This window comes from Macaca mulatta, chromosome 15, assembly GCF_049350105.2.
Source record: "Macaca mulatta isolate MMU2019108-1 chromosome 15, T2T-MMU8v2.0, whole genome shotgun sequence".
Classification (NCBI taxonomy): domain Eukaryota; kingdom Metazoa; phylum Chordata; class Mammalia; order Primates; family Cercopithecidae; genus Macaca; species Macaca mulatta.
In genome coordinates this window covers 127,118,748-127,145,850 of record NC_133420.1, presented here as the reverse complement: position 1 = coordinate 127,145,850, position 27,103 = coordinate 127,118,748, and the positions used below count along the sequence as shown (strand labels likewise).

Genomic DNA, 27,103 nt, shown 5'->3' with positions numbered 1-27,103 from the left:
GCCCAGGTTGGAGTGCAGTGGTGCCATCATAGCACACTGCAGCCTCAAACTCCTGGGCTCAAACAATCCTCCTGCCTCACCCTCCTGAGTAGCTGGAACTGTAAGAACCTGCCACCATATTTGCCTAACTTTTTTCTGTAGAAATGAGTTCTCATATGTCGCCCAGGCTGGTCTCAAACTCCTGGCCTCAAGTGATCCTCCCACCTCAGCCTCCCAAACAAAGCGTTAGAGCTACAGGCATGAGCCACTGTGTCCAGTCTAGATTTCTTATATTTCTCCCCTGCATTTTCACATCTCTGATCTTCAGAACACTCCTGCACTGGTGCCTGGAGAGTGGCTGTGGTCCGCGGACTTTGTAAGCATACGCTGTCCATTTGCAAGTTTGATAACTGCTCAGCCATTGCAGTTAAGCAATGTTCTGCTTTCGCGGCACCAATGATAACTAGCTTTTAAACTTCTATCTTTCATAGCCCGTTTGTGAGAGAACATTTTCCTGGATCTCTCTTCTGTTGTGTTGTTACGAATACAGTAGGAAGGAATGATATTTGGCTTCCTCAGTAAAGGAATCTGTATTAGTCAGGGTTCCCCAGAGGAACAGAACCAATAGAATACACAAGTATAGATATATGAGAGGGGATTTATCAGGGGAATTGGCTCCCGCAATTATGGAGGCTAAAAACTCCCAAGACAGGCCATCTGCAAGCTGGAGACCCTGAGATGCCAGTAGCATGGCTTAGACCAAGTCCAAAGGCCTCAGAACGAGGGAAGCCTTTGGTGTAACTCTCAGTCCAAGGCCAAAGGCCTCCTGACCACAGACTGCTGGTGGAAGCCCTGGATTCCCAAGGCCAGTGAGCTGGGAGTTCTGATGTCCAAGGCAGCAGAAGAAAAGTCTGTCCCAGATTTCAAAGAGGGATGGATTTGCCTCTTCTGCATTTGATCTCTCCGCGCCATGGCCAATTGGCTGGTGCCTGCCAACCATGAGGGCAAATCCTCCCCACCTGGTCCACTCAGACTTGCACGCCAATCTCCTGTGGGTTTCCACACCCACGTACACACACACACACACAACTAAAATAAAGCTTCACTGGGCTCCCAGGTACTCCTTAATCCAGTCGAGTTGATACCTGAAATTAACTCCACAATTCCCCCTGCTTGTCAACTTGGCACCCCCAGCATCGTCTTAAACCATACTTAAGTTTCCAAATGAAGACAGTAACAAAGTAATTTTGTTATTTAGTTGCATCCACCTGACATGAGGCAACTATCCTGCATACAACCGAAATACACAATCCCTTCCCCAGAATTCAGCCTTCAGGATTTCAACATTTGAGATTCTACTCTTTCAGGATTATAATTTTTGGAAGTTAGATCTTTTGGGGGTTATGGCATTCAGGATAGTGTTGTGAAAGGAAAATTAAATCTCAGAACCCCAAACTCACGAGGCCAAAGGGAGAAGTTAAGTCTGGAAACTGAGTCACACGAAAGCCTTCTATTCTGTTCCTCTATAGATAGCTGCAAAGAGAGAAGGCCACGTATCTCCCCACGTGGCCTCCCTCACAAATTGCTCACAAGGAATTTCCTTGCAGGTCCCAAAATCTTCACCCTAAAACAGAGTTCTGCTGAATTTCACCCTGATTTTTTTTTTTTTTTTTTTTAGACGGAGTCTTGCACTGTCACCCAGGCTAGAGTGTAATGGCACAGGCTTGGCTCACTGCAACCTCCACCTCCCGGGTTCAAGAGATTCTCGTGCCTCAGCCTCCCAAGTAGCTTGGATTACAGGGGCACACGACCACGCCTGGCTGATTTTTGTATATTTAGTAGAGACAGGGTTTCACCATGTTGGCCATGATGTTCTCAAACTCGACCTCAAGTGATCCACCCACCTCGGCCTCCCAAAGTGCTGGGATTGCAGGCTTGAGCCACCGCGCCCACATGATGACGTAAATTAATAGCTTATCTTAAACAGGTACTGGACAAAGACAGAACTAGAAATCATCCCTCTGCCCACTCCAAGACAAACGCGTGATTGCTGCCGCCTCCTTCTCCTGTATGCTTGCTTTTATCTTATGTAAAATGCAGATTTGCTGAAAGTCAGACAAATGAGTAATTGTTCTTCGACCTCTCCTTTCACATGTAACATGTGGATTCAGTGAGCACTAATCCAAATCTTCCAAGAAGGTAGGACTCACTCACCTTACAAGAATGTAACCACTCACCTCCTGACATACCCTCCCTCCCTTTTTTTTCTTTCCCTCTGCCCCTCCTGCCACCCTTTCCCCTTTAAATATTGAAGTCCTCAAAATTCTCCTTGGAAAAAGCACAGGCCACAGATCCTACTGTGACTTGTGTCTCTTTTTCCCCAAGTGCATCCTCAACCTTCGAAAAATGAACCTCTAAATAGATTGAGACCCGTCTCAGACACTCTTTGGTTTATAGCAGGGGTCCCCAAGCCCTGGACCGCGGACTGGTACCAGTCCACAGCCTGTTAGGAACCGAGGTGCACAGCAAAAGGTTAGCAAGCATGACCACCTGAGCCCCACCTCCTGTCAGATCAGGAGGCATTAGATTCTCATAGGAGCGCAAACCCTACTGTGAACTGCACATTTGAGGGAAGTAGGTTGTGTGCTCCTTATGAGAATCCAATGCCTGACGATCTGAGGTAGAACAGTTTCATCCCAAAACCATCCTTACCCATCCTCCAGCCGTGGAAAAATTGTCTTCCAAGAAACCAGTCCCTGGTGCCAAAAAGGTTGGGGACTGCTGGTTTACAGTATCTTTCAGGACTGTGGTTGGCACTGGCCCTTTCACCTTTCTATCGGCTTCTTAACAAAACATTTCAAAGTGTAATAATTTTTAAATTATATTTTCAACTCAGAATAGAGGTTTGGTGGCTGAAAAAAGCAAGCCTGAAATGCAAACCTGAAAGCGATGAAAGCAAGTAAGAGGCTGAGTGGGCTCACGTGGAGTCTGGAGTTGCGGTGTGTGTGTTACCCTAAGACATCCTTTAGCATCGGTCAGGAGAGAAGAGACAGCCCGAAACCAGCAGCAGTGCCCAAAGCCAAGGAGGTGCTGGGAAGCTCACTATGGAGATGCAGATGATCAGATCCTAGCGTACTTTGAGAAACTGCAAGAAAGCAAGATTCTGAAAAAGCCGCCATGCCAAAATGGAAGTCTCCTCGCAGTGCAATTTCAGACTGAAAACTTCACCATTAAAGGTAAAGTTCATGTTGGCCGGGTGCGGTGGCTCACGCCTGCAATCCCAGCACTTTGGGAGGCTGAGACGGGCGGATCACGAGGTCAGGAGTTCGAGACCATCCTGGCTAACACAGTGAAACCCCGTCTCTACTAAAAAAAATACAAAAAAATTAGCCGGGCGAGGTGGCGGTGCCTGTAGTCCCAGCTACTCGGGAGGCTGAGGCAGGAGAATGCTGTGAACCCGGGAGGTAGAGTTTGCAGTGAACCAAGATTGCGCCACTGCCCTCCAGCCTGGGCGACAGAGCGAGACTCCATCTCAAAAAAAAAAAAAAAAAGTATGGAATTGTAGACAGATGGGGTCAAACCTCTCATGGGCAAGCCCTGGAGAGTGACAGCTCACAGCAAGGCTGTCTGCCCTCACCCACTGAGGACAGCTGACCTCAGAGGGTCAAATTCTTGATTTCCTTCATGGAATGGTTAAACAGTAAAGTGCATGTTAAAAACAAAAAACAAACCAAAAACACCAATATGTCATCAAGTTTACAATGACATGAGAAGACTTCGAATCTCTGCTCTACTGTTCACAGAGGAATACGGGCTTAGCCAGGGAAAGGAGCTAGCCTAAGTTTGTGTACTAAGGGCTGACTTCTTATTTTTCGATGAGAGAGGAAAATAAGAGATGGTTTGACAAAGGATGACTCACAAGCATGGCTTAGATTTTTTTTTTTTTCCAAGGTTAAATGTTCTCAGTCAACAACTGGGAAAACTACAGGTATTTTACTAAACTTATGCTTCCAACAATGGCTAAGTGCTCTAAGGCAGTGGTCCCCAACCTCTTTGGCACCAGGAACTGATTTTGTGGAAGACAATTTTTCCATGAATGGGAGAGAAGTTTGGCTTGGGGCCAAACTCTAGGGGGAGGAGGGGGTACTGAGCCCAGACTCTCGAAAGGCCTGAAGGGACCAAAGTCTGGGGCAACCCCTGGCTACCAGCAGAAGCAAATACAACCTGTCCCTGTGGAAAAGTGTCTCAAATTCCCAATTTCAGCTCACGGGGCTGATCAAGATTAAGCAAAACGGGCCAGGTGCGGTGGCTCATGCCTGTAATCCCAGCACTTTGGGAGGCCGAGGCAGGAGGATCACCTGAGGTCAGGAGTTCGAGACCAGCCTGGCCAACATGGTGAAACTCCGTCTCTACTAAAAATACAAAAATTAGCCAGGTGTGGTGGTGGGCGCCTGTAATCCCAGCTACTCAGGAGGCTGAGGCAGGAGAATCACTTGAACACAAGAGGTGGAGGTTGCAGTGAGCCAAGATCATGCCACTGGACTCCAGCCTGGGGGACAAAGTGAGACTCCACCTCAAAAAAAAAAAAAAAAAAAAAAATTAAGCAAAATGCTTACAATCACAGGTCACCAAAGACAGAAAAAAGCAAACCACAATGAACATCACCTGAAACAAAAAAGTACATACTTAAATTCTCAAGAGCTGCAGATGCTGGGATTGTCAGATACAGAATATAGAATAGCTGTGTGTGACACTTAAAGAAGTCAAAGGCACAGTCACAAGGATCACCAGTGAGAGTGTTTCTAAATGAACAGCCACGCTTGGGAAAAAACTGTGGAACTTTTACAAAGAAAATGAAAAATTGTTCAAATCAAAAACTCCATCAACAGGTTAAACATTAAATCAGACACAGCTAAAGAGAGAACTAATGAATGGAAGAGATACATAAATGTTTTTACTACATGTGACTACATCACTGCAATTGAAATCGAGATTGAGAATGGAAAAGTGTTGATCCAAGAGGTCATGAGTTGTCTTAGTTCACCTACACAGAATGAAAAGTGTGGCAGGTGGAGAGGGAATGCATCTTCCTTCACAGGAAAAATCATTTGATGAGTGATTCCCTGCTATAGGAATTCAAGGGCCCCTTCAGTATGGGAGAAGGCACCAGGGCCTGTATTGGAATGAACCCCGCTCAGGAAGGATCCTCCCAAGATTTCCAACAGTGTAGCCTCTGGAGAAGAAAACAACAGTGCTGGAGGCAGGGAAGAATGGAGGGGAGCTGGTGTTCCCTATTTATTCTTTTTTTTTTTTTTTTTTTTGAGATAGAGTCTCCTCTGTCACCCAGGCTGGAGTACAGTGGCACGATCTTGGCTCACTGCAACCTCCACCTCCTGGGTTCAAGTGATTCTTCTGCCTCAGACTCCTAAGTAGCTGGGACAACAGGTGTGCATCACCACACACACCTAATTTTTGTATTTTTAGTAGAGACGGGGTTATGCCATGTTGGCCAGGCTGGTCTGAAACTCCTGACCTCAGGTGATCCACCTGCCTCAGTCTCCCTATTTATTCTTTCATACCTTTTTAATGATTTCCTGGTTGCATGAATCACCTATTCATGCAAAGGGATTTTCAAGTCTTAGAAGATTGAAATAGACACAAACTATATGGCCTCTTAACAAGAAGATATACCTAAAGAAAATTTCAAGAACAGAGCCGGGCGCCAGGGCTCACGCCTGTAATCCCAGCACTTTGGGAGACCGAGGCGGGCAGATCACGAGGTAAGGAGATCGAGACCATACTGGCTAACACAGTGAAACCCCATCTCTACTAAAAACACAAAAAATTAGCCGAGCGTTGTGGTGCATGCCTGTAAGCCCAGCTACTCGGGAGGCTGAGGCAGGAGAATTGCTTGAACCTGGGATGCAGAGGTTGCAGTGAGCCAAGATCGCGACACTGCACTCTAGCCTGGGCAACAAAGCGAGACTTCATCTCCAAAAAAAAAAAGAAAAGAAAGAAAATTTCAAGAACAAAAACGCCTAACTGTTGGACCATACAACAGCCTAGACATCTCTCTTTGAAAATTTTCCTGAATATAGCAGATGTAGCACTATAGGAAAAGGCTGTCATAGTCTCATCATTATGTGAGGAAGGCATCTTGAAAAACTAACGACATGGTGACAAAGACAAAAACATATCACTGCCAGGCCTGGAGGCAGGAGCCCGGAGTCCCAGCTGATCAGGAGGCGAAGGCAGGAAGACTGCTTGAGCCCAGGAGTTTGAGTCCAGCCTGGGCAACACAGTGAGACTCCATCTCTTAAGAAACAAAAACAAAAAAGTCCTCAGCATTGAGCTTGAAACGTCATTTCAGACAAACTTTCAGAAATCAATAGGCAACATCGTATTTTGGAGGAGAAAGGACATTAGCATGACTTTCAAAAACAAGAGTTGTATGCTTGCTCCTGGTCTTTCAGGCTGGGTTTCCAGGTCTCCTGGGTCCCTGCCACCTCCTTTGCTGCAGGGGTACTTTGCAGAGAAAGTCAGAGAAACACAAAGGAATTCTGACAGAATAGACAGAAGGCATATCTTGATGTGACTTGTCAAGAGATATTGTCGACCAGTGTTTCTACTTATCTATGGTTTCTTACCCCAAAAAACAGGAAAGAAGAAACTGTAGGATAAACAGAACATTCTTCCATTGGTTGAATTCAGTAGCCTATTATTAAAAAAGAAAAAAAGTAATGATTAGGTTAATGATACTGCAGTTTAAATTTACTGGTTTTACTAAACTGCGTTTTGATACAGGAACCATCTTCCCAAACAGAAAATATAATGCTAAAAATCCTAGGTGATACTAATTGGGTGACGTTGGGCAAATCTCTTTTCTTCCCTGAATCTCAGATTCATTTTACAAAATGTAGATTATTTAAAAAAAGGAAAGCCTTCCTCAAAAGGTGGATATAAGGACTGAATGAAATTGTTTAGGACTGTGCTGACAGCCAGCACAAAATCACAACTGCTATTATCGCTGTGGCTATCATTGATTCACTGACTTTACACACCTTTACTAGTTTAATTTGTGGTCCCAAATTCAAGGTTGGGTTTATTTTTTGTAAATAATTTTAGAAGAAAGTTGATCATCTCTTTTTTTTCTTTCTTTTTTGAGACCAGGTCTTGCTCTGTCACCCAGGTGTGATCATGGCTCACTGCAGCCTCTACTTCCTGGGATTAATCAGCCCTCCCACCTCAGCCTCCTAAGTAGCTGGGACTATACACACAGGTCACCATGCCTGGCTATTTTTTTTTTTTTTTTTTTTGGCCTGGCTTTTTTTTTTTTTTTAAGTAGAGACAGAGTCTCGCCATGTTGCCCAGGCTGGTCTCAAACTCCTGGGCTCAAGTCATCTGCCTGCCTTGGCCTCCCAAAGTACTGGGATTACAGGCGTGAGCCACCAAACCCAGCCAAAAAGTTTATTCTTAATTAATAATGTAGGCAAGAAAAGTTTAAGGTCATAAACTGTTTTCAGGAACTTGCACATGCTTAGGAAGTATTGTGAACAAATAAACTATTATTTGCTACTTACAAAGCAATCAAGTAATTGGGGTGGAGGAGATGGTAGACAAAGAAGTTTAAGACTTCATTTCTGGCCAGGTGCGGTGGCTCACACCTGTAATCCCAGCACTTTGGGAGGCCGAGGCGGGTGGATCACCTGAGGTCAGGAGTTTGGGACCAGCCTGGCTGACATGGTGAAACCCTATCTCTACGAAAAATACAAAAATTAGCCAGGCACAGTGGCAGGGGCCTGTAATCCCAGCTACTATGGAGGCTGAGACAGGAGAATCGCTTGAACCCGGGAGGCAGAGGTTGCAGTGAGCCGAGGTCATGCCATTGCACTCCAGCCTGGGCAACAAAAGCAAAACTCCACCTCAAACGAACAAACAAAAAAGACTCAATTTCTGCTCTCCGGGGATTTCATCCCTAGCTGAGAAAATTAAATTAACCCTCCTGAGGAGACAATAAGAAGGAGTATTTTCTTCATGGTTGGTCTCCTACTTGTATCCAAAAACAATTTGAAGGTGTCTGAAGACTGCCCGTAACAGGATCAAATAGAATCAAATATAAGTTCCACTCACTTTCTAGTAAGCAATACTTTGTTTAACAAGTTTTAGAAACTCTATGTATTTAAAATGAAATCTTTTAAGTTTATAGTTCAAATTTTTAAACAATTAAGGTAGAATTCTCTTCTCCAATCGGGACCATCTTGTCACATTTCACTGTCACTGTTTCATTAGTAATGCTTTGCCCACTTCACTTATCAAAAAGATACACATTACAAAAATTAGCTGGGCATGGTGGTGTGCACACTTGTGGTCCCAGTTACTGGGAAGGCTGAGGTGGGAGGATCACCTGAGCCCAGGAGATGGAGGCTGCAGTGAGCCGTGATGGTACCACTGCACACTCCAGCCTGGGCAACACAGTGAGACCTTGTCTCAAAAACAAACAAACAAAAAAAGACACACATTAAGTGTTCCTAACTGTTGAAACTGGCTGATGGGCATATATGTGGAGTTTGCCACATCACTCTGTCTCCTTCTGTATATGTTTGACAGTTTCCTTGCATCCTAACACTTTTTGTTAAATGCGTACTTGTGAAAGAAAAATATAATAAATAAAAATCTGTCTTACCAGCAAGCCCCAAGCTAATCAAAGGAGCAGAAAACATCCAAGAGAATTAAAGCCGAAAAGTTTACGCTTAAGGCAGTCAAAGACCAAAACAAAACCAAACCACAAAAATCATGGGAAACACTTACTGTCTGAAATTAAAATAAAATTGGGAATAAGAGAAATACGTAAGTTTTAAATTTCAAACCAAGGGTAGAAAAACATCTATTTTCTCAAAGAGCTAAAAGTATTTATGCAAACAGTAAAAAAATCAATCCATCCATTAATAAGAAATAAATAAAAACTATATATGTGTTCCTGATACAACAAAATCCATTGAGGGCTATTTTGTGACTCATAAAAATATTTAGATTCTTCACCAACCTTTTTTTTTTTTTTTTTTTTTGAGACAGAGTCTCCCTCTGTCACCAGGCTAGAGTGCAGCAGCACCATCTCGGCTCACTGCAACCTCCACCTCTCAGGTTCAAGCAATTCTCCTGCCTCAGCCTCCCGAGTAGCTGGGACTACAGGTGCTCACCACCACACCCAGCTAATTTTTGTACTTCTAGTAGAGACGGGTTTTCACCATGGTGGCCAGGATGGTCTCGATCTCTTGACCTCGAGATCCACCCGCCTCAACCTCCCAAAGTACAGGGATTACTGGCGTGAGCCACCATGACCAGACGCAACCTAAATTTTTATAGATTTTAGTTTTATTTCCTTAATAATGATGAGACTGTATTAGTGGCATTTTAAAAATAATGTAGCATGACATTTATTTTTAAAAAGAAATAATTAAAGGTAAATAACAATAAAGCCCTTCTTCCTTTAGACTTACTGTGGGAATATGAGTCTTTTTCACTTTGCACTCAGGGTTTTTCAATCAGGGGAAAAAAAAAAAGTCCCATTCTTTATCCCTGTTCGTCAACTGTAATACACTAGATGTACTTTGAACCTACTGCAGTGATTCAAATAGTGAAGAAAGTTCACCCGCTGAGTATTTTCCAAGGGCCTAATTTGTTAACAAGAGAAGCTGTCATCTCTGACTTTGTTCATCAGAGACAGAATCGAGGCACTATTAATAGATCTATTGACTGTGTAAGTCCAAAGTCTGGGCTTGAATTCCCAGAGGAGTGAGTCACACACACACGTTTACCACAGTCTCTGATCCTCTCCATCGCTCCTAGTCCCAGTTAACTAGGAAAAATAACTCATCGAATTTCTTTCCATTAACAAGAGAAGTTCACATTTTGCTCTAATTCATTAATCAGCTTTCAGAACAGTCAAACCAAACTTGGTAAACAAAAAGCAATTTTATATTACAGGCTAACACACCTAATTACATAAATTCATTTCTTTTTCTTATTTGGTTTACAATCTAAAATGAATTCCGCCATGGTCAAAAGGGACCAATGGGAAGAAATTTACCCTGATTCAATGTTAGTAGTGGAAACGTCACTGTTTTGTTTTTGTTTTTGTTTTTTTTTCCTATGGAGTTGATGGCTTTTTCTTGCAGATTACAGTGAGTGTCTCATATATTTGGCATCTCTTGTCATACAATACTTTTAAAACTAGTTAAACTTGGCGCAGTGGCTCACATCTGTAATTCTAGCACTTTGGAAGGTGGGCAGATCATGAGGTCAGGAGTTTGAGACCAGCCTGGTCAACATGGTGAAACCCCGTCTCAACTAAAAATACAAAATTAGCCGGACATGGTGGTGGGCGCTTATAATCTGAGCTACTCGGGAGGCTAAGGCAGGAGAATCGCTTGAACCTGGGTGGCGGAGGTTGCAATGAGCCAAGCGATCTCGCACTCCAGCCTGGGCAACAAGAGCAAAACTCTATCTCAAAAAAAAAAAAAAAACAGTCAAACTTTTGGGGTTGGACGCAGTGGCTCACACCTGTAATCCTGGCACTTTGGGAGGCCAAGGCAGGCGGATTACCTGAGGTCAGGAGTTCAAGACCGGCCTGGCCAACATGGTGAAACCCCATCTCCACTAAAAATACAAAAATTAGCTGGGCATGGTGGTGGGCACCTGTAATCCCAGCTACTCGGGAGGCTGAGGCAGAAGAATTGCTTGAATCTGGCAGATGGAAGTTGCAGTGAGCCAAGATCGCACCACTACACTCCAGCTTGGGTGACAGAGCGAGACTCTGTCTCAAAAAAACAAAATAAAATAAATAAACATAAAGAATATGTTAGGTCTCTGGTACTTTGTATAAGTGAGGGATATGTTTTTCACACATGAAGGAGAAAGCGAACACTTTTCATATGCAAATAAAGTAAATGAGATGACAGTGGAGGATGTTTCTAGAGCCCAGAGTGCCTGAACTGACCACCTGCTATTCTTGGGAAGATACTTAAGCACGATGCCCTGGATGCTTTTCCTATACGACAGGAATAGTAACAGGACCTTCTCTTCCGTCGTGGAAATGCAGTCAGATAATTCATGAACAATGCTTTGAAAAATGTCTGACATCATAAGCCCTCAACAAATATTGGCTATTATTATTATTACATGAGAAAGTAGAATTCTGCATGATAATCATTACAGGCATGTAGCAGCTTCTGAAAACACCATGCTATAAGTTTATAAGCCAATGACTTTGATATGAGAACACATATTTCTTCTGAAACAATGTTATAAATTATTAACATAATACACCTAATCTATTTTACTCATCAACTACCTAAAATTCAGTTTCTGGTCACTATGCCTTTCATAGCGTTGTTCCCATGGGGAAATATGCTTTTAGTCCCAATGAGGTGTTTTAACAATTTTTAGGAGTTTCTAGATTTCTATTTCTGGAAAAAAAATTATCTAAAATACCAGAATTTCAGAACAGATAAAACTCCAGTGATTAAAAAAAAAAAAAACCTCACTTCTATAATAATGAAAGGAGACAAACCACTAGAACCACTCATGAAGAGTTTGTGATTTTTTTGGGGGGAGACGGAGTCTTGCTCTGTCAGCCAGGCTGGAATACAGTGGCACAGTCTCAGCTCACTGCAACCTCTGCCTCCTGGGTTTAAGTGATTCTCCTGCCTCAGCCTCCCAAGTAGCTGGGATTACAGGCGCCTGCCACCATGCCTGGCTAATTTTTGTATTTTTACTGCTAAAAATACTCTCTACAAATGGGGTTTCATCATGTTGGCCAGGCTGGTCTCGAACTCCTGACCTCAGGAGATCCGCCTGCCTCAGCCTCCCAAAGTGCTGGGATGATTGGCGTGAGCCACCACGCCTGGCCAAGAGTTCATAATTTAGTTTTTTGTAACGTTGCTGGCACTGACTCAGTTTCAGATTGATTGCTGGTAGCGGAAACACAAATACTGTGTTTTCAGATATCCTGCCCTGCTCATTCTTCCTAGAGAGGGGCAGGTGCCCGCTTTATCTTCCAGCACGGAATTAACAGGAGGCCCAGGTTCACAACGTTCTGATTAACCCGAAACAAGAGCTCTTTATCCAGATTGGTGCCACCTGGTGGTTTTCCGCATAAACCCGTGGAAATGGCTGTTTGTGCCCGGGGACGAGGTTGCTCAGCCCCTCTGCTGACCCCTCCTTCTGGGAAGAGAATTGGTCAAGTGAGAAAGTCCAGCTAACGAAAGAACAATGAGCTGCCCAGGAGTCCACAGCAGCCTGCAGCCTTCAGAGTCACTCAGACCCTAAAAGAGCTGCCAATGGGATCGACTTTCAGCTGGTGGGCAACACGCACCCACGCTGACTGCTCGACACGGAAACACCGCCCTGGCCGTGGGTCAATGGGTGCAGCCCCAGCCCCAGCCCAGCAATGAGGGGGTTACCGCCGGGCTGGTCGGGGCTGTGTCTGGAGCTGAGTCTGTGGGTGCAGGTCCCGCCGAGGAGGGTTTTGCCCCTCGCATCTCGTTTCTCACACTCACTTACACATCAGCAAAATTCTCAGAGGCTGTGTGGCCTGCGACTTCCTGAAGAAGTCTGGTGCGGCTGGGGCACCAGATGGAGTTGTCGCTGCCTCATGCAACCCCTCTTACCCAGTCTCTGCCAGCTGCCCCTCACTGGCTGCACCCTGGGGGTGGCCCTGTTCACTACAATAAGCAAAGTCGCTGAGTGGGACAGGGTGAAGCACTCCCCTTAGGAAAGTCAGGGCTCACCAATTATTATGCAGATTCCTCAGCTAGCGAAAGAAAGGGGTTGCAGTTGAAGGAAGATGGTTCATGTCCCTCAGGTTTTAAGCCATTCACTGTTGAGTTGAAGCCACCTGATGGGCTATTCCCATCATATAGGAAAAGTATCTAGGGCATCGTCTTGCACCCTTCAGGGTGGCCACTGGAGCTGTCACTGTAGTGAATGTCCACACTTCCTAAGAGACTTGGCCTCCACCGCTCCACTGGGCCTCAGATCTTACCACTAAATTGACCATTTCATTTGTCTCTCACGAGCAGCAGATCGGGTTTCAGGGCAAATGCTGAAAGAACAACACCTTCCCAAAATTCAAGTGTGGATCCTGGGATATTCAGAGGTAAAATGGCGTGATGGCTGGGATAGGTTTTAAAACACTCCAGGGAACAAAAAAGTGGGGGTGGATGAGGACAGATAAAATAATATGGCAAAATGCCAAAGTGTTGAAGCTAGGTGGTGGGTCCGTGACTACTCATTGAATTATTCCATTTTGTGCACGTTTCAAAATGTCCGTAATAGAAAGTAACAAATAAATAAACCTATTTTTTGAAATGATCAAAATCCCCTTCTAGGGTAAGTAGCTCTCCCAGGGTCCCACATTAGCAAAGGGCGATATGGAACTCAAACTCAGATTTGTATTGTTGTGTTCCAAAAAGTTCCAAGTCCACAGTTCTTGGCACTCCTTGATATGTGGCTAAGGCTAAATGCCAATGCAAGGGTAGTGCCAAAAGATTACTAGGGATATCAAACATCTTGTTATCATGTACCCTCCTGGTAGTCCCAGCTACCTTTACACGTTTTATTTCTGTGCATACCAAATGTTAAATATTAAAAATGTTACAGCCTGCTAAGGAAGACTGTAACGATTGCCATCAGCTCACCTGTCGCAGGTCTCCAGTGGAGACACTAATAATAAGAGTTGGAATAATCATGAAGCAGGCATTGTAGAAGAGCACTCCGTATTTCCCTAGCTCCTGCAAAAACAAAAACATAAAAACCACTCAATTTTAGAAACATGACGCACAGATTTCCTGGAGCCATTTATTCAACTGCATATTCATGCAAAGTTAGAATATGCATTCTGGGCAACTGTACTGGAATATTTTCAGCAAATTTCTGACATAAAATGCTTCATTTTGAGGGTACTGAGATTTTGGAATAAACATTTGTTTTACACCAAAACTACAGAGAAAACGCATGGCAGTGGAAAGCCTCTAGGGTTCCATTCATCTCCAGCATTCTAATTGTGTGGGGTTTTTTTTAAGCACGTTATTCAAAATGGGAAATCTGGAACAAAATAAAGAACATTAAAAACGTGAATATAAACAAAACTCTTTAAAAACATCTGCTGTTTCCATTAAAGGACAGCAGCATTATACATTTACTTTCATTAAAGTGGCCACACCACTTCACCATTTTCAAAAAAGGATGACATATTGTGATTTTGCAAAGACAACAAACCTGTTTTTGTAAAACTGCTACCGTTAAAAAAAAAAAAAAAAAAAAAAAAAAAAAAAAAAAGGCCATGCAGGGGGAAAAAAAAACACAGTGCAGATTTAAAAAAAAAAAAGCTCATAGAAATAAGCCTGTTGGTCAGAGTGAACTCCCTCATCCAGCACAAAGAGCTTGGAACAAAGAAACATATGTCTGACTCATCCTCCCGGGCTTCCTGTAACAGCTGTGGGGGGGAGGGATGGGGCCTCCACGTGACAGGCAGCCACACAAAAGCAAAGCTCCTCTGCCCCAGCCCCTCATCATCAGAAGCAGCAGCTATGGCTGGACAGGACCTTACAAATTATCCATTGCAGTCATTTCATTCCACAGATGAGGAAACTGACGTTTGGAGAAGTTAAGGTTCAAAGTCACAACGGCCAGTAAGTAGCAAAACTTGTGTCTCTAACCCACATCTCCAGACTCCAAACTAGTGCTCTCAGAACAAATATCGTGACCCCTGACCTTGCCTTGGTCGTTGATGATGCCAGTAAAAAAGTTAGTTTGCCTTTCAAATTAATCCCTTTTTATATATTCTGAGTGTGCATCTAAACTAGTAGCTTTTCCCATGCTATCTCATTTTCACCCAAAATTTTGCAAATAATAACTTACACAGACAAGATAATTGAAAATAAATTAGGAATCTACACGTCATATTATATAAATTACATGACATGCCAACTGTACACATTCATTTTTGTTTTTCATATAATTCTAGGGCCCAGATGACAAAGCCAAAAAGCCATAGGCAAGGTCTGGTACCTTTGGGTCCATTTTCTGTTTGGTATAAACTCCATTTGCTGCTGTGAAGATATCATTCAGGAATACAAAAATATAGCCTTCTAAGTTAAAAGCAAGGTCAGACCTGGGAGGGAGACCACAAAAGGAGAAGGATTATTCGAAAACTCCTAACTTGGCCTCCAAGCCCGCCTGTTTTACCTTTCCCTAATCAAATGCACTTTTCTGTGGCACACTGTGTGGTAGTGAATGGTTAATTCCTCTGCTTTGCCTCCAGACAAAAACCAAACCAGCCCATCAGGTGGCTTCAACTCAGCAGTGAACGGCTTAAAACCTGAGGGACAGGAACCATCCTCCTTCAACTGCAGCCCCTTTCTTTCGCCAGCTGAGGAATCCGCGTAATAATTGGTGAGCCCTGACTTTCCTAAGGGGAGTGCTTCACCCTGTCCCACTCAGCGACTTTGCTTATTGTAGTGAACAGGGCCACCCCCAGGGTGCAGCCAGTGAGGGGCAGCTGGCAGAGACTGGGTAAGAGGGTTGCATGAGGCAGTGACACCTCCTTCTGGTGCCCCAGCCGCACCCTGTCCATCCTTCTGTGTGACCCCTTATTGGCTCCTTTCCTCCCGTTCTTTTGAAACATCTTCTCTTCCATTTCCATTATAAATAGCACCAGCGTAAAAACATCTGGGGAGCTATGACAGGAACAAGAGGAAGAGCAACAGCTGAGCCATGAAGTGGCCCACCCACCTGCACTTGATGGTTGCAGACAGTGCTAGACCATAATATTCAGAAATACACACTGCCAGGGAGGAAAACCTTTTCCTGTACCCGCTCAGGTTCAGTGTCTGGGGGCCTGCTAATTTAACTGATAAAAGACAGATTAACAGGAGAAAGAGAATACAAATCTTATTAATACGTTCCCTAAAGTTCACAGAAAATAAGTGAAACTCAAAGAAACAGTGAGGCTTGGGGACTTACATTGTGACAAAGGAAAGAGGATTTGGGCTTCAAGGAACAAATAAATTGTGTAACTGTTAGAAAGTAACTAGGAAATCTACAGTGGAAATGATGAAGGAGAAGGGTTATTTGAGGGTTTGTTTATGCAGATGCATCTCAGGGCCGATCCTCCATCCAGTGACAGGAATTGCTCTCCTCTTCCTGGGATGGGAGAAGGGGCCCCCTTCACAATGGGAAACTGATTCCCTGTTTTTTAGGCAGAAAGGAGAAGGCAGCAAACTTCCTGATGTGTTGATTCTCAATTGTCCTCAGCTCAAAATAATCCTGATCCCACAGTAGCATAGTTTGGAGGGGCATATCCTAAATCTTCTTCAACGTCAAAATAAGATTATTTCTAACCAAAGAGAATGAAAGAGAGCAAAAACTGTACCAAAATCTGAATGCAAATTAAATTAGACTTTTGCTTGAGGCCTCCACACATTATTATCTACAAACATATTTGTGAGAAGGGAAGTTAATTTTAGTCATCGTAAGTCAGAATTCTCTCTCAGTCACAATTTAAAAAAAAAAGTCCAGGTGCGGTGGCTCACACCTGTAATCCCAGCACTTTGGAAGGCCGAGGCGGGTGGATCACGAGGTCAGGAGATCGAGACCATCCTGGCTAACATGGTGAAACCCTGTCTCTACTAAAAATACAAAAAATTAGCCGGGTTTGGTGGCGGGCACCTGTAATCCCAGCTACTTGGGAGGCTGAGGCAGGAGAATGGCGTGAACCCAGGAGGCGGAGCTTGCGGTGAGCCAAGATCGCGCCACCACACTCCAGCCTGGGCGACACAGCGAGACTCTGTCTCAAAAAAAAAAAAAAAAAAAAAGGATTTTCAGCCGGGCGCAGTAGCTCATGCCTGTAATCCCAGCACTTTAGGAGGCTAAGGTGGATGGATCACCTGCGTTGGGAGTTCAAGACCAGCCTGACCAACATGGAGAAACCCCGTCTCTACTAAAAATACAGAATTAGCTGGGCCTGGTGTCGCATGCCTGTAATCACAGCTACTTGGGAGGCTGAGGCAGGAGAATCACTTGAACCGGGGAGGCAGAGGTTGTGGTGAGCCAAGACTGCGACTCCAGCCTGAGCAACAAGAGTGAAACTCCGTCTCAAAACAAAAGGATTTTCTTCAAAATAAGGGTCTTCCAAATTTCTTACCTACCCATATGTGATTCAGCGTGAAGAAGAGCAGAGTCTGCTGCCCCCTTAGACGGCAGAGCTAAGTGAGTGGAAAGAGGATGGGAGGAGACACTGCCCGCCTCCTGGGAGAGCTGCAGGGGAACTCCTACTCGGGGGACCAAGAGTTCCCAGCAGCACTGCTCCCACTCCCAGAAGCCTGGGCCACTGTCAGGCGGCTTACCCACCATTTGTTTAGGCCGGTGGTGACAGCACAGACATTTCTGAAGAATTTACTTGTTTAATCAATTAGAGCAGATTCATGTAACCCTTGCAGTTGTTCAAGCGATCCTCCTATCTCAGTCTCCTGAGTAGCTGGGACTACAGGCATGTGCCACCATGCCCAGCTAATTTTTTTATTTCTATTTTTGTAGTGACAGGGTCTCATTATGTTGCCAGGGCTGGTCTCAAACTCCTGGGCTCAGGCAATCCTGTCACCTGGGCCTCCCAAAGTGCTGGGATTGTCAGAGGCGTGTGAACCAGAGCAACTCCATCTTAAACAGGAGCTGGGTAAAATGAGGCTGACACCTACTAGGCTGCATTCCCAGGCGGTTTTAAGGCATTCTAAGTCACAGCATTAGATAGGAGGTCAGCACAAAATACAGGTCATAAACACCTTGCTGATTAAAACAGGTTGCAGTAAAGGAGCCGGCCAAAACTCACCGAAACCAAAATGGCCACAAGAGTGACCTGTGGTCGTCCTCACTGCTACACTCCCGCCATCACTGTGACAGTTTACAAACGCCAGGGCAACGTCAGAAAGTTACCCTATATGGTCTAAAAGGGGAAGCATGAATAATCCACCCCTTGTTTAGCAAATCATCAAGAAATAATCATAAAATGGGCAACCAGCAGCCCTCGGGGCTGCTCTGTCTATGGAGTGGCCATTCTTTTATTCCTTTACTTTCTTAATAAACTTGCTTTCCCTCTGCACTGTGGACTTGCCCTGAATTCTTTCTTGCACAAGATCCAAGAACCCTCTCTTGGGGTCTGGATCAGGACCCCTTTCCTGTAACAGGATTACAGGCATGAGCTACCACACCCAGCCCAGATGTTGTATTTTAACTTTTTCTGGCCATGTGACTTGCTTTTTGAATAAAATGTGAGAGAAGGTAACACATGTCACTTCTGGGTGAAACCTTTAAGAACCAGTACACAATTCCCCACATTCCCTTTTCCTGCTTGTTTGGTAAAGGAAGTGCCCTCTGAGGCAGGGACTCCATCAGCCTGGATGCCTGAGTAAGCACATGGAGCAGAGCCCTCTCACTAGCACTGCCTAGTGTTGGGTGGTGTGTGTGGCATGGATGGGGTGCATCTGGTGAGTGAAGTTACTGCCATGTGGAGGCTGTTTGTTACAGCAGCATCGCCTGCTCACCGGACATTCTGATCTGCCACTGCTTGCATCTGGATGCGCTAATGTAAGAGGAGAGCAGGATGGGGTCTCTGCTGGTCTCTAGCTGAGCACTCACGGCTGATCTGTGGCTAAGCGCTGTGAATGCCAGCAGCCAGGAGGGGATCCGTTCTGTGAGTGCCAGAGGTAGGGCCAGCCTGAGCATGGATACTCCAGGCTGGTTCTTGGTTGAAAGTCAGATGCTTTTGGAACCCTGATTTACCCTTTCAGATCATTTGCAGACTGTCCATGCATATGTGAAGCACAGACTGGATTTCTGCTCCCTGGTTCTGGAAACGTGCCTGTATACACATGGTAACTGAAGGGCCATTCCTCACCAAAGACTTACCAACAGTTTTATAAACCATTTTTTGCAAAAGTCTTTAACTGGCTGTAAGCCAGTGGTTTTCAAGATGAGCCCTAAGGAAGCTAGAAGAGAGGGGCTGTGCTGGGGAGACCTCAGAGTGCCGTGGGAGGAGCCCAGGGAATTTCACCCCAAAATATGGGACCCTGGCATGCAGATTATTTTACATGGGAAGCCCTTGAAGGGCAGCAGATGCTGAAGAGGTTTTTCTTGGATACTCCCTTTTCGACCTTAAAAGACTGCCACTCATGAGAACACACTTGCTTTCCATCCCCCTCTCTGACATCTACTGCAGAGAACAAGACTGAGGAATGCAGCCACATCTGGGCAGACTTTAAAAATATAATGTCTGCCTCTCAGGTGCAAATTCCAAAGAGAATCAATCCTTTACAATTTCTGTCTCCCAGGCCCATTCATTCTCTCCAGTCATCACTCCTGACCTCTCCAAAGCATTGTCTCCACTCCCTGCCCTCCGTGAAGAAGGATATAGAAGCACCTGCACCCCACTGGGTCACTGGGTGGCCGCTCTCCCGTGATCTCCACCCCAGGCATGGGAAGGTAAATCTGTGTGTCTTTTTCTCTTCTCAATCTGCTCTTTTGTCAGTTCCTTTTTTTTTTTTTTTTTTTTTTTTTTTTGAGATGGAGTCTCACTCTGTCACCCAGGCTGGAGTGCAATGGCACAATCTCAGCTCACTACAACCTCCACTTCCCAGATTCAAGCAATTCTCCTACCTCAGCCTCCCAGTAGCTGGGATTACAGGCGCACGCCACCACACCGGGCTAATTTTTGTATTTTTAGTAGAGACGGGTTTCGCCATGTTGGCCAGGCTAGTCTCTAACTCCTGACCTCAGGTGATCCACCCGCCTCGGCCTCCCAAAGTGTTGGGATTGCAGGCGTGAGCCACCACAGTTCCTTTTTTAATGAACCTTCAGAGAGTAGAGGGGGAAGCTGTCCCCTTTAGCCCCAAAGCATCTTCCATAGAACTCCTCCCTTTTTAAACTACTTTACTCCTAAAATTTCATTCCAAAAAAAGCCTGTCATGACTAGACCAGGCTCTGAGCGCTGCTGTCTAATGGGTGCTGGCACTATACCCACGGTGTGAATTGGAGCACTGAGACCACAGAGCCAGCTTTCAAGGAGTGAAACTCAGCCCATGGCTAGGACTAGGGGAGAGAAAGGTACAGATGAAACATTAAGTAATAAACCTTAGTCTGCACAATGGACTAAATACATTTATAATAATAATAAGCATGATTTGTTTTTCTTAGAGACAGGATCTTACTCTGTTGCCCAGGCTGGAGTGCAGTGGTGCAATCATTGCTCACTGTAACCTCAAACTCCTGGGCCCAAGAGATCCTCTTTCCCCAGCTTCCTGAGTAGCTGAGACTCCAGGCACACACCACCATGCCAGGCTAATTTTCTCTCTCTCTCTTTTTTTTTTTTTTTGTAGAGATAGGGTCTCACTGTTGCCCAGGCTGATCTCAAATTCATGGGCTCAGGTGATCTTCCCACCCAGGCCTCCTACAGTGCTGGGATTATAGGGGTGAGCCACCACACCCAGGGAATGTAACTATTAACATGCACTATCCACCATGCATGCTGTAACAGAGAAATCTGAGCACCTGCCTGCCCATGAAGACTTACAGTCCTTGTTATTCCTTTTGCAAAATAATCATTAAAGTAGTAGTCGTGCACCAGTGTTGGCTTGTATCCCAAACATACACATACATTTAGCATTCTACCATCGGAAATAGCAACTGCTAAGGTATCATGGAATAATAAAATAAATCAGCATACAAAGGCTTTGTAAGTCTGTTATTGTTAATCAAATGCCTAAGAACTTCTCAAGTAAAGCTGTTATATTAAAGACAAACATTCAGTAAGAAACGTAAACAGTTCACTGCTTTTTGTGAAGAAAAGCTGTACTAATATCTTGCAATGCTCTCTTCACATATTCTCAGAAATTTTCTGGCCAAGGTGGGACCCACTTTGACTTTCACAGGAACACACAGGGATTCCACTAACTTCAACAGATTTGTCTCCTGGCTGCTCAATTCAATGGCAGCCAGATGGAAAATGAAAAACAGAGGATGGGGCTGGGCCTATTGTGAAAGACACAAAGAAGTTATTGAGCAGGAACAGTCCAAAGTCTTACCCAGCTGCTATGAAAGCCCCGAGAATGATGGCAAAGACACTGATGATGATGTTGAGCGAATACTGCTTCCTGTAATAAATACATAAAGAAAGGAAAGGGAGCGGACAGGAAAACATTGAAATATGATTCTATTTTTTAAACAAATTGAAAATAGACATCAACAGTTTTACAGCTAAAATCTAGCAGACAATGCTTGAAGTAGAGAAAGCACTAAAAGTGTTTCTAAGCCAGACTAAATTTACATTATTTCTTAAGCAGTTTTCTTAATCTAATTACAAACTGATTTCTCTGTTCTCACTAGAGAGATACTGGGACAAAACACAGAAGCGCTCCGGCTGGTGGATCTAGTTTGTACGGACTGATAGTGAGTATTCAAAGATTAAGATAATATTCAGTACAAGGGCTTAAAACACTGAACCACCAACCGAAATTCCTTTCTAAATAATCCTCCCGGCAAAATCAAGAATCAACTTTTTGGATATCAAACTAAATATCCTCATGAGAAATTTTATACCAACAATATAAAAATTAATTTCTTCTGATATTATAATCACTGTATCAGAACTGACATCCCTCATACCCTGCACACCTATCCTGTATGTATACGTGGACAGTTTCTCTTCTGTATTCCGAAATTGGTATATATTCCATCTGGCTCAGGAAACAGGCTTACATCTGTTTTGGAGTTTCTTTTTCCTTCTCTCTTATGATTTTCTTTTTTTCTTTTTTTTTTTTTTTGTTGTTGAGACAGAGTCTCGCTCTGTCGCCCAGGCTGGAGTGCAATGGTGCGATCTCGGCTCACTGCAAGCTCCACCTCCTGGGTTCCCGCCATTCTCCTGCCTCAGCCTCCCAAGTAGCTGGGACTACAGGCGCCCGCCACCAGCCCGGCTAATTTTTTTGTATTTTTAGTAGAGATGGGGTTTCACCATTTTAGCAAGGATGGTCTCGATCTCCTGACCTTGTGATCCGCCCACCTCGGCCTCCCAAAGTGCTGGGATTACAGGCTTGAGCCACCGCGCCTGGCCCTTTCTTATGATTTTCTACCACAAACATGCATTATTTGTCTATGGTAAAATTACAACTTTTAAAAAATCCCTCATTAAGTTCTTAGGGAATCTCAGAAGCACACAACTACTTTTAAATGAATAAACCATTTGTCCTTAAATTATTGCCCAACTAGCAATGGCTACTAGAATTTGCTGGGTAAAAGAAATGCAGTGGTGGGAGACACACTGGAAGAATGGAGGAAAAACAAAATCACCCGAGTATGACGGTCTCCAGAAGTAAGGTAAGTGGAATGGTGAATTTCCTGAGCACGGTGAACATCGGCAGGCTGCCAGGAAAAGAGTGAAGCATATCAGACACCAAGGGTTGGTTGATTGGTTTTTTCTTTTACATGTTTTACATTTTTAATTAAGCTTACTAATTTTCCAAATTAATTTTCACATTTACCATTAACAAATCACATTAAATAATAACAATAAATGGAGATTAAAAGATTTCATGCCACTTTCACTTAGCAATTTATTTACTTATTTTTTATTTATTTATTTTTGGAGACAGAGTCTCACTGTGTTGCCCAGGCTGTAGTGCATTGGTGCTGTCTCGGCTCACTGCAACCTCTGCCTCCCGGGTTCAAGCGATTCTCCTGCCTCAGCCTCCCAAGTAGCTGGGATTACAGGCACACGCCATGATGCTCGGATAATTTTTGTATTTTTAGAAGAGACAGGGTTTCGCCATATTGGCCAGGCTGGTCTCTAACTCCTGACCTAAGGTAATCCTCCTGCCTCAGCCTCCCAAAGTGCTGGGATTACAGGCGTTAGCCACCGCACCCAGCCTTCACTTGGCAATTTAAGACACCATTCTGTCCAACCATTCTAAAGGTTATGCTGAAACTACTTCATGATGTGAACCGATACATCCTTTGACAAATCAAGTCAGGCCTATGCATCGTCATTAAACAGTCCTGACCGGCTGGGCACGGTGGCTCTCGCCTGTAATCCCAGCACTTTAGGAGGCTGAGGCGGATGGATCATTTGAAGTCAGGAGTTTGAGACCACCTGGCCAACATGGTGCAACCTCTTCTCTACTAAAAATACAAAAACTAGCCAGGCATGGTGGTGTGCACCTGCAGTCCTAGCTACTCAGGAGGTTGAAACAGGAGAATTGCTTGAACCCGGGAGGCAGAGGTTGCAGTGAGCCAAGATTGCACCACTGCAACCTCTGTCTCAAAATAATAAAAAAAGGTTCTGACCTTGGACCTAATTACTTCTTGGGAAACTTATTCTAAGGTAATAATCGAAAGACAGGAAAAAAACACATGCATAAATGTGTTCACTGCAGTGTCTGTGGGAAAAACATCAGAAACAACCTAAATGTCAGACATCACAATGGTTAAATAAATCATGATACATTCAGTTGAGGGAACATGGTATTATAACTGTAATACAAATACTATTGGAAAATTAATATTAAATAAAATAAATGGATACAAAGCTATGTAGGGTCTACAATGTAACAAGATACATTTTATATACAGAAAAGGGCTGCAAATGATTATTTATTTATTTATTTATTTATTTATTTATTTTGAGATAGAGTTTCACTCTGTCACCCAGGCTGGAGTGCAGTGGTGCAATCTCAGCTCACTGCAATCCCCACCTCCTGGGTTCAAGCGATTCTCCTGCCTCAGCCTCTCGGGTAGCTGGGATTACACCACCACACCCGGCGAATTTTTGCATTTTTAGTAGAAACGAGGTTTCACTATGTTGGCCAGGCTGGTCCTGAACTCCTGATCTCAGGTGATCCACCCGCCTCAGCCTCCTAAAGTGCTGGGATTATAGGCGTGAGCCACCGTGCTGGGCTGAAAATGAGTATTTAAAATTGTCTGTTAAAAGGTAGATTTATGGGTGATTTTCTTCCCCAAATTTTATGTAATAAGGCTATATTTCCTTAAAATATATACTTAAGAACCTTTTACCCACTCCTAACACCCAGAGATTCCAGGATGCAGCTCAATGCATAGTCAACAGACTGCCAGGGCTGCCAAATGCCAGCCCATCTCCACCTGCTTCTAGATGCGACCCTGAGCGGCCGATGAGCTAGGGAAAGAAAGTCAGAGCCGGAACAGCAGCACAGGAGGAGAGTGGCAGCTCAGCCAACCAGACCCCAGCACAGGCTTCACATTCTCAACCATGCTGCATCCAGAGAACAGCTGCAGAAAGAATGTTCAGGAACTTTATATTCACACCTAAATATGCCTTACGAGACTGGCTGGATCTACATTTTTCAAAGCTGCAACAACAACAACACGTTTTATATTTTCAATTACATTCGGAAAGTATTCTAGATTATGCCTTTTAAAAGCAAATAAGGTATACATAATGGTTAAAAGGTGAATGTTTTCCCCCTAATGATCAGGAACAAGACCAGGATATTCACTCTCACCATTGTATCTATTCAACACTGTACTTGAGGTTCTAGACAGTGCAATTAGAAAAAAACAAACATCTCATTTGGAAAGGAAGAACTAAAGCAAATCTCTATTTGTTGTACAGAACATCTTCTATACAGAAAATCCTAAGGGATCCACTTAAAAATTATTAGAACCACAATAAGTGAATCAAGCAAATGTGCAGGAAACAAAACGAATATACAAAAGTCAACTCTGAATATTGCTCACTAGCAATGAGCAATCCAAAAATGAAATTAGGCCGGGCACAGTGGCTTACGCCTGTAATCCCAACACTTTGGGAGGCCGAGGTGGGTGGATAACTTGAGGTCAGGAGTTCAAGACCAGCCTGGTCAACATGGTGAAACCCCACCTATACTAAAAATACAAAAAATTAGCTGGACATAGTGGTGCGTGACTGTAATCCCAGTTACTCGGGAGGCTAAGGCAGGAGAACTGCTTGACCCTAGGAAGCAGAGGTTACAGTAAGCCAAGATTGCACCACTGCACTTCAGCCTGGGCAACAGAACGAGACTCCATCTCAAAAGAAAAAAAAATTAAGTTAGCAAAGCAATTTCATCTAAAATAATATCAAAAAGAATAAAATTCTTAGACAAAATTTTAACAAAAGAAGTGTAAGACTTGTGTGCAGAAAACTACAAAACATTGTTTAAAAAAAAAATTAAAGAAGCCAGCAGGTGCGGTGGTTAATGCCTATAATCCTAGCACTTTGGGAGGCTGAAGTGGAAGAATTGCTTGAGGCCAGGAGGTTGAGACCAGCATGGGCAGGGTCCTGCTCTGTTGCCAGGCTGAAATGCAGTGGCATGATCTTGGCTCACTGCAACCTCCGCCTCCTGGGCTCAAGCGATTCTTGTGCCTCAGCCACCTGAGTAGCTGGGATTATAGGCGTGTACTACCACACCTGGCTAATTTTTGTATTTTTAGTATAGATGGGGTTTCACCATGTTGATCAGGACGGGTCTCGAACTCCGGACCTCAAGTGATCCATCTGCTTTGGCCTCCCAAAGTGCTGGGACTACAGACGTAAGCCACCACGCCAAGTCAAAAAAATATATGTTTTTTAAATTAACCGGGCACAGTAGTGAATGCCTGTAGTCTCAGTCACTCGGGAAGCTGAGACAGGAGGATGGCTTGAGCATAGGAGGTCGAGGCTACTGCAGTGAGCTATGATCATGCCACTTGTACTCCAACCTGGGCAACAGAGTGAGATACCATCTCTAAGAAAAAAAAAAAATTTTTTTTGAGACAGAGTTTCGCTCTTGTCGCCCAGGCTGGTATGCAATGGTGCGATCTTGGCTCACTGCAACTTCCGCTCCTGGGTTCAAGCCATTCTCCTGCCTCACCCTCCCAGGTAGCTGGGATTACAGGTGTCCACCACCACACCCAGCTAATTTTTGTATTTTTAGTAGAGACGGGGTTTCACATGTTGGCCAGGCTAGTCTCAAACTCCTGACCTCAGGTGATCCACCTGCCTTGGCCTCCCAAAGTGAGCCACTGTATGTGGCCTTCTAAGAAAATTTTTAAATTAAAAAAAGAAAGTAATGAAGACCTAAATAAATGGAAAGACACTCCATGTTCATGGATCAAAAGACCTTATGTTATTAAAACCTTATGTTATTAAAAATGCTCTTCAAATAGATACACAGATTGCTAGTTTGGATATCTGACCCTTTATGCCTCATGTTAAAATTAGATCCCCATGTTGGAGGTGGAGCCTAGTGGGGAATGTTTCAGCTGTGAGAGCTGATTCCTCACGGATAGATTAATCAGCTGGGGCAGGGCGGGGGGTGAGTTCTCACTCTGTTAGTTCCCATGAAGGTTGATTGTTAAAGGACCCTGATAGCACCCCCCATCTTGCCACGGGATCTCTGCACACACTGGCTCCCCTTCCCCTTCTGCCAGGAGTGGAAGTAGCCTGAGGCCCTCACCAGATGCAGATGCTGGCGCCATTCTTCTTGCACAGCCTGCAGAACTGTGAAGCACACAAACCTCTTTTCTTCATAAATTACCCAGCCTCGGGTAGTCCTGTACAGCAACACTAACAAACTAAGTCACAGATTCAACATAATCCCTATCAAATCTTAGCTGGCTTTATTTATTCTTTTTTTTTTTCTTGCAGAAATTGACAAGCTGATTTTAAAATTAATAAGGAAATGCAAGAGAATTAAAAAATCAAAACTATCTTGAAAAAGAACAACAAAGTTGGTGTACTTACACTTTCCAATTTCAAAATTTAATACAAAGTTACAATAATCAAGACTAGCTAGTACTGGTTTAAAGATAGATAGATAGATAGATAGATAGATAGATAGATAGATAGATAGATAGATAGATAGATGGGCATGGTGGCTCACTCCAATCATCCCAGCAATTTAGGAGGCTGAGGCAGGTGGATCCCTTGGGCCCAGGAGTTTCAGACCAGCCTGGGCAACATGGTGAAATGCTATCTCTACAAAAAATTAAAATAATCATTAGCCAGGTGTCGTGGTGCACACCTGTGGTCCCAGCTACTTGGGAGGCT

At 44.1% G+C, this 27,103-nt stretch overlaps 1 protein-coding gene and 1 long non-coding RNA gene across 18 annotated transcripts in view; one reads left to right on the top strand and one right to left on the bottom strand.

The window, feature by feature from the left end:
* SLC35D2 (solute carrier family 35 member D2) overlaps positions 1 to 27,103 on the bottom strand; it is a 63,679-nt gene that overhangs the window by 11,554 nt on the left and 25,022 nt on the right. For 11 of the 17 annotated variants that reach the window (XM_077966520.1, XM_077966518.1, XM_077966523.1 and 8 more), the window contains 5 exons: positions 22,372 to 22,443; positions 21,111 to 21,179; positions 15,049 to 15,151; positions 13,677 to 13,769; positions 6,627 to 6,694 (listed from right to left, as the gene is read on the bottom strand). In XM_077966520.1, the coding sequence (XP_077822646.1) occupies positions 6,627 to 6,694; positions 13,677 to 13,769; positions 15,049 to 15,151; positions 21,111 to 21,179; positions 22,372 to 22,443 (405 nt within the window). The remainder of the gene's footprint in view (positions 1 to 6,626; positions 6,695 to 13,676; positions 13,770 to 15,048; positions 15,152 to 21,110; positions 21,180 to 22,371; positions 22,444 to 27,103) is intronic. The other 6 variants (XM_077966513.1, XM_077966514.1, XM_028835392.2 and 3 more) reach the window with 3 other exon arrangements.
* LOC114672863 (uncharacterized) lies at positions 14,549 to 19,613 on the top strand. The gene is made up of 3 exons (XR_003723394.2): positions 14,549 to 14,669; positions 15,302 to 15,432; positions 19,362 to 19,613. It is a non-coding gene; the product is annotated as an uncharacterized LOC114672863 (long non-coding RNA).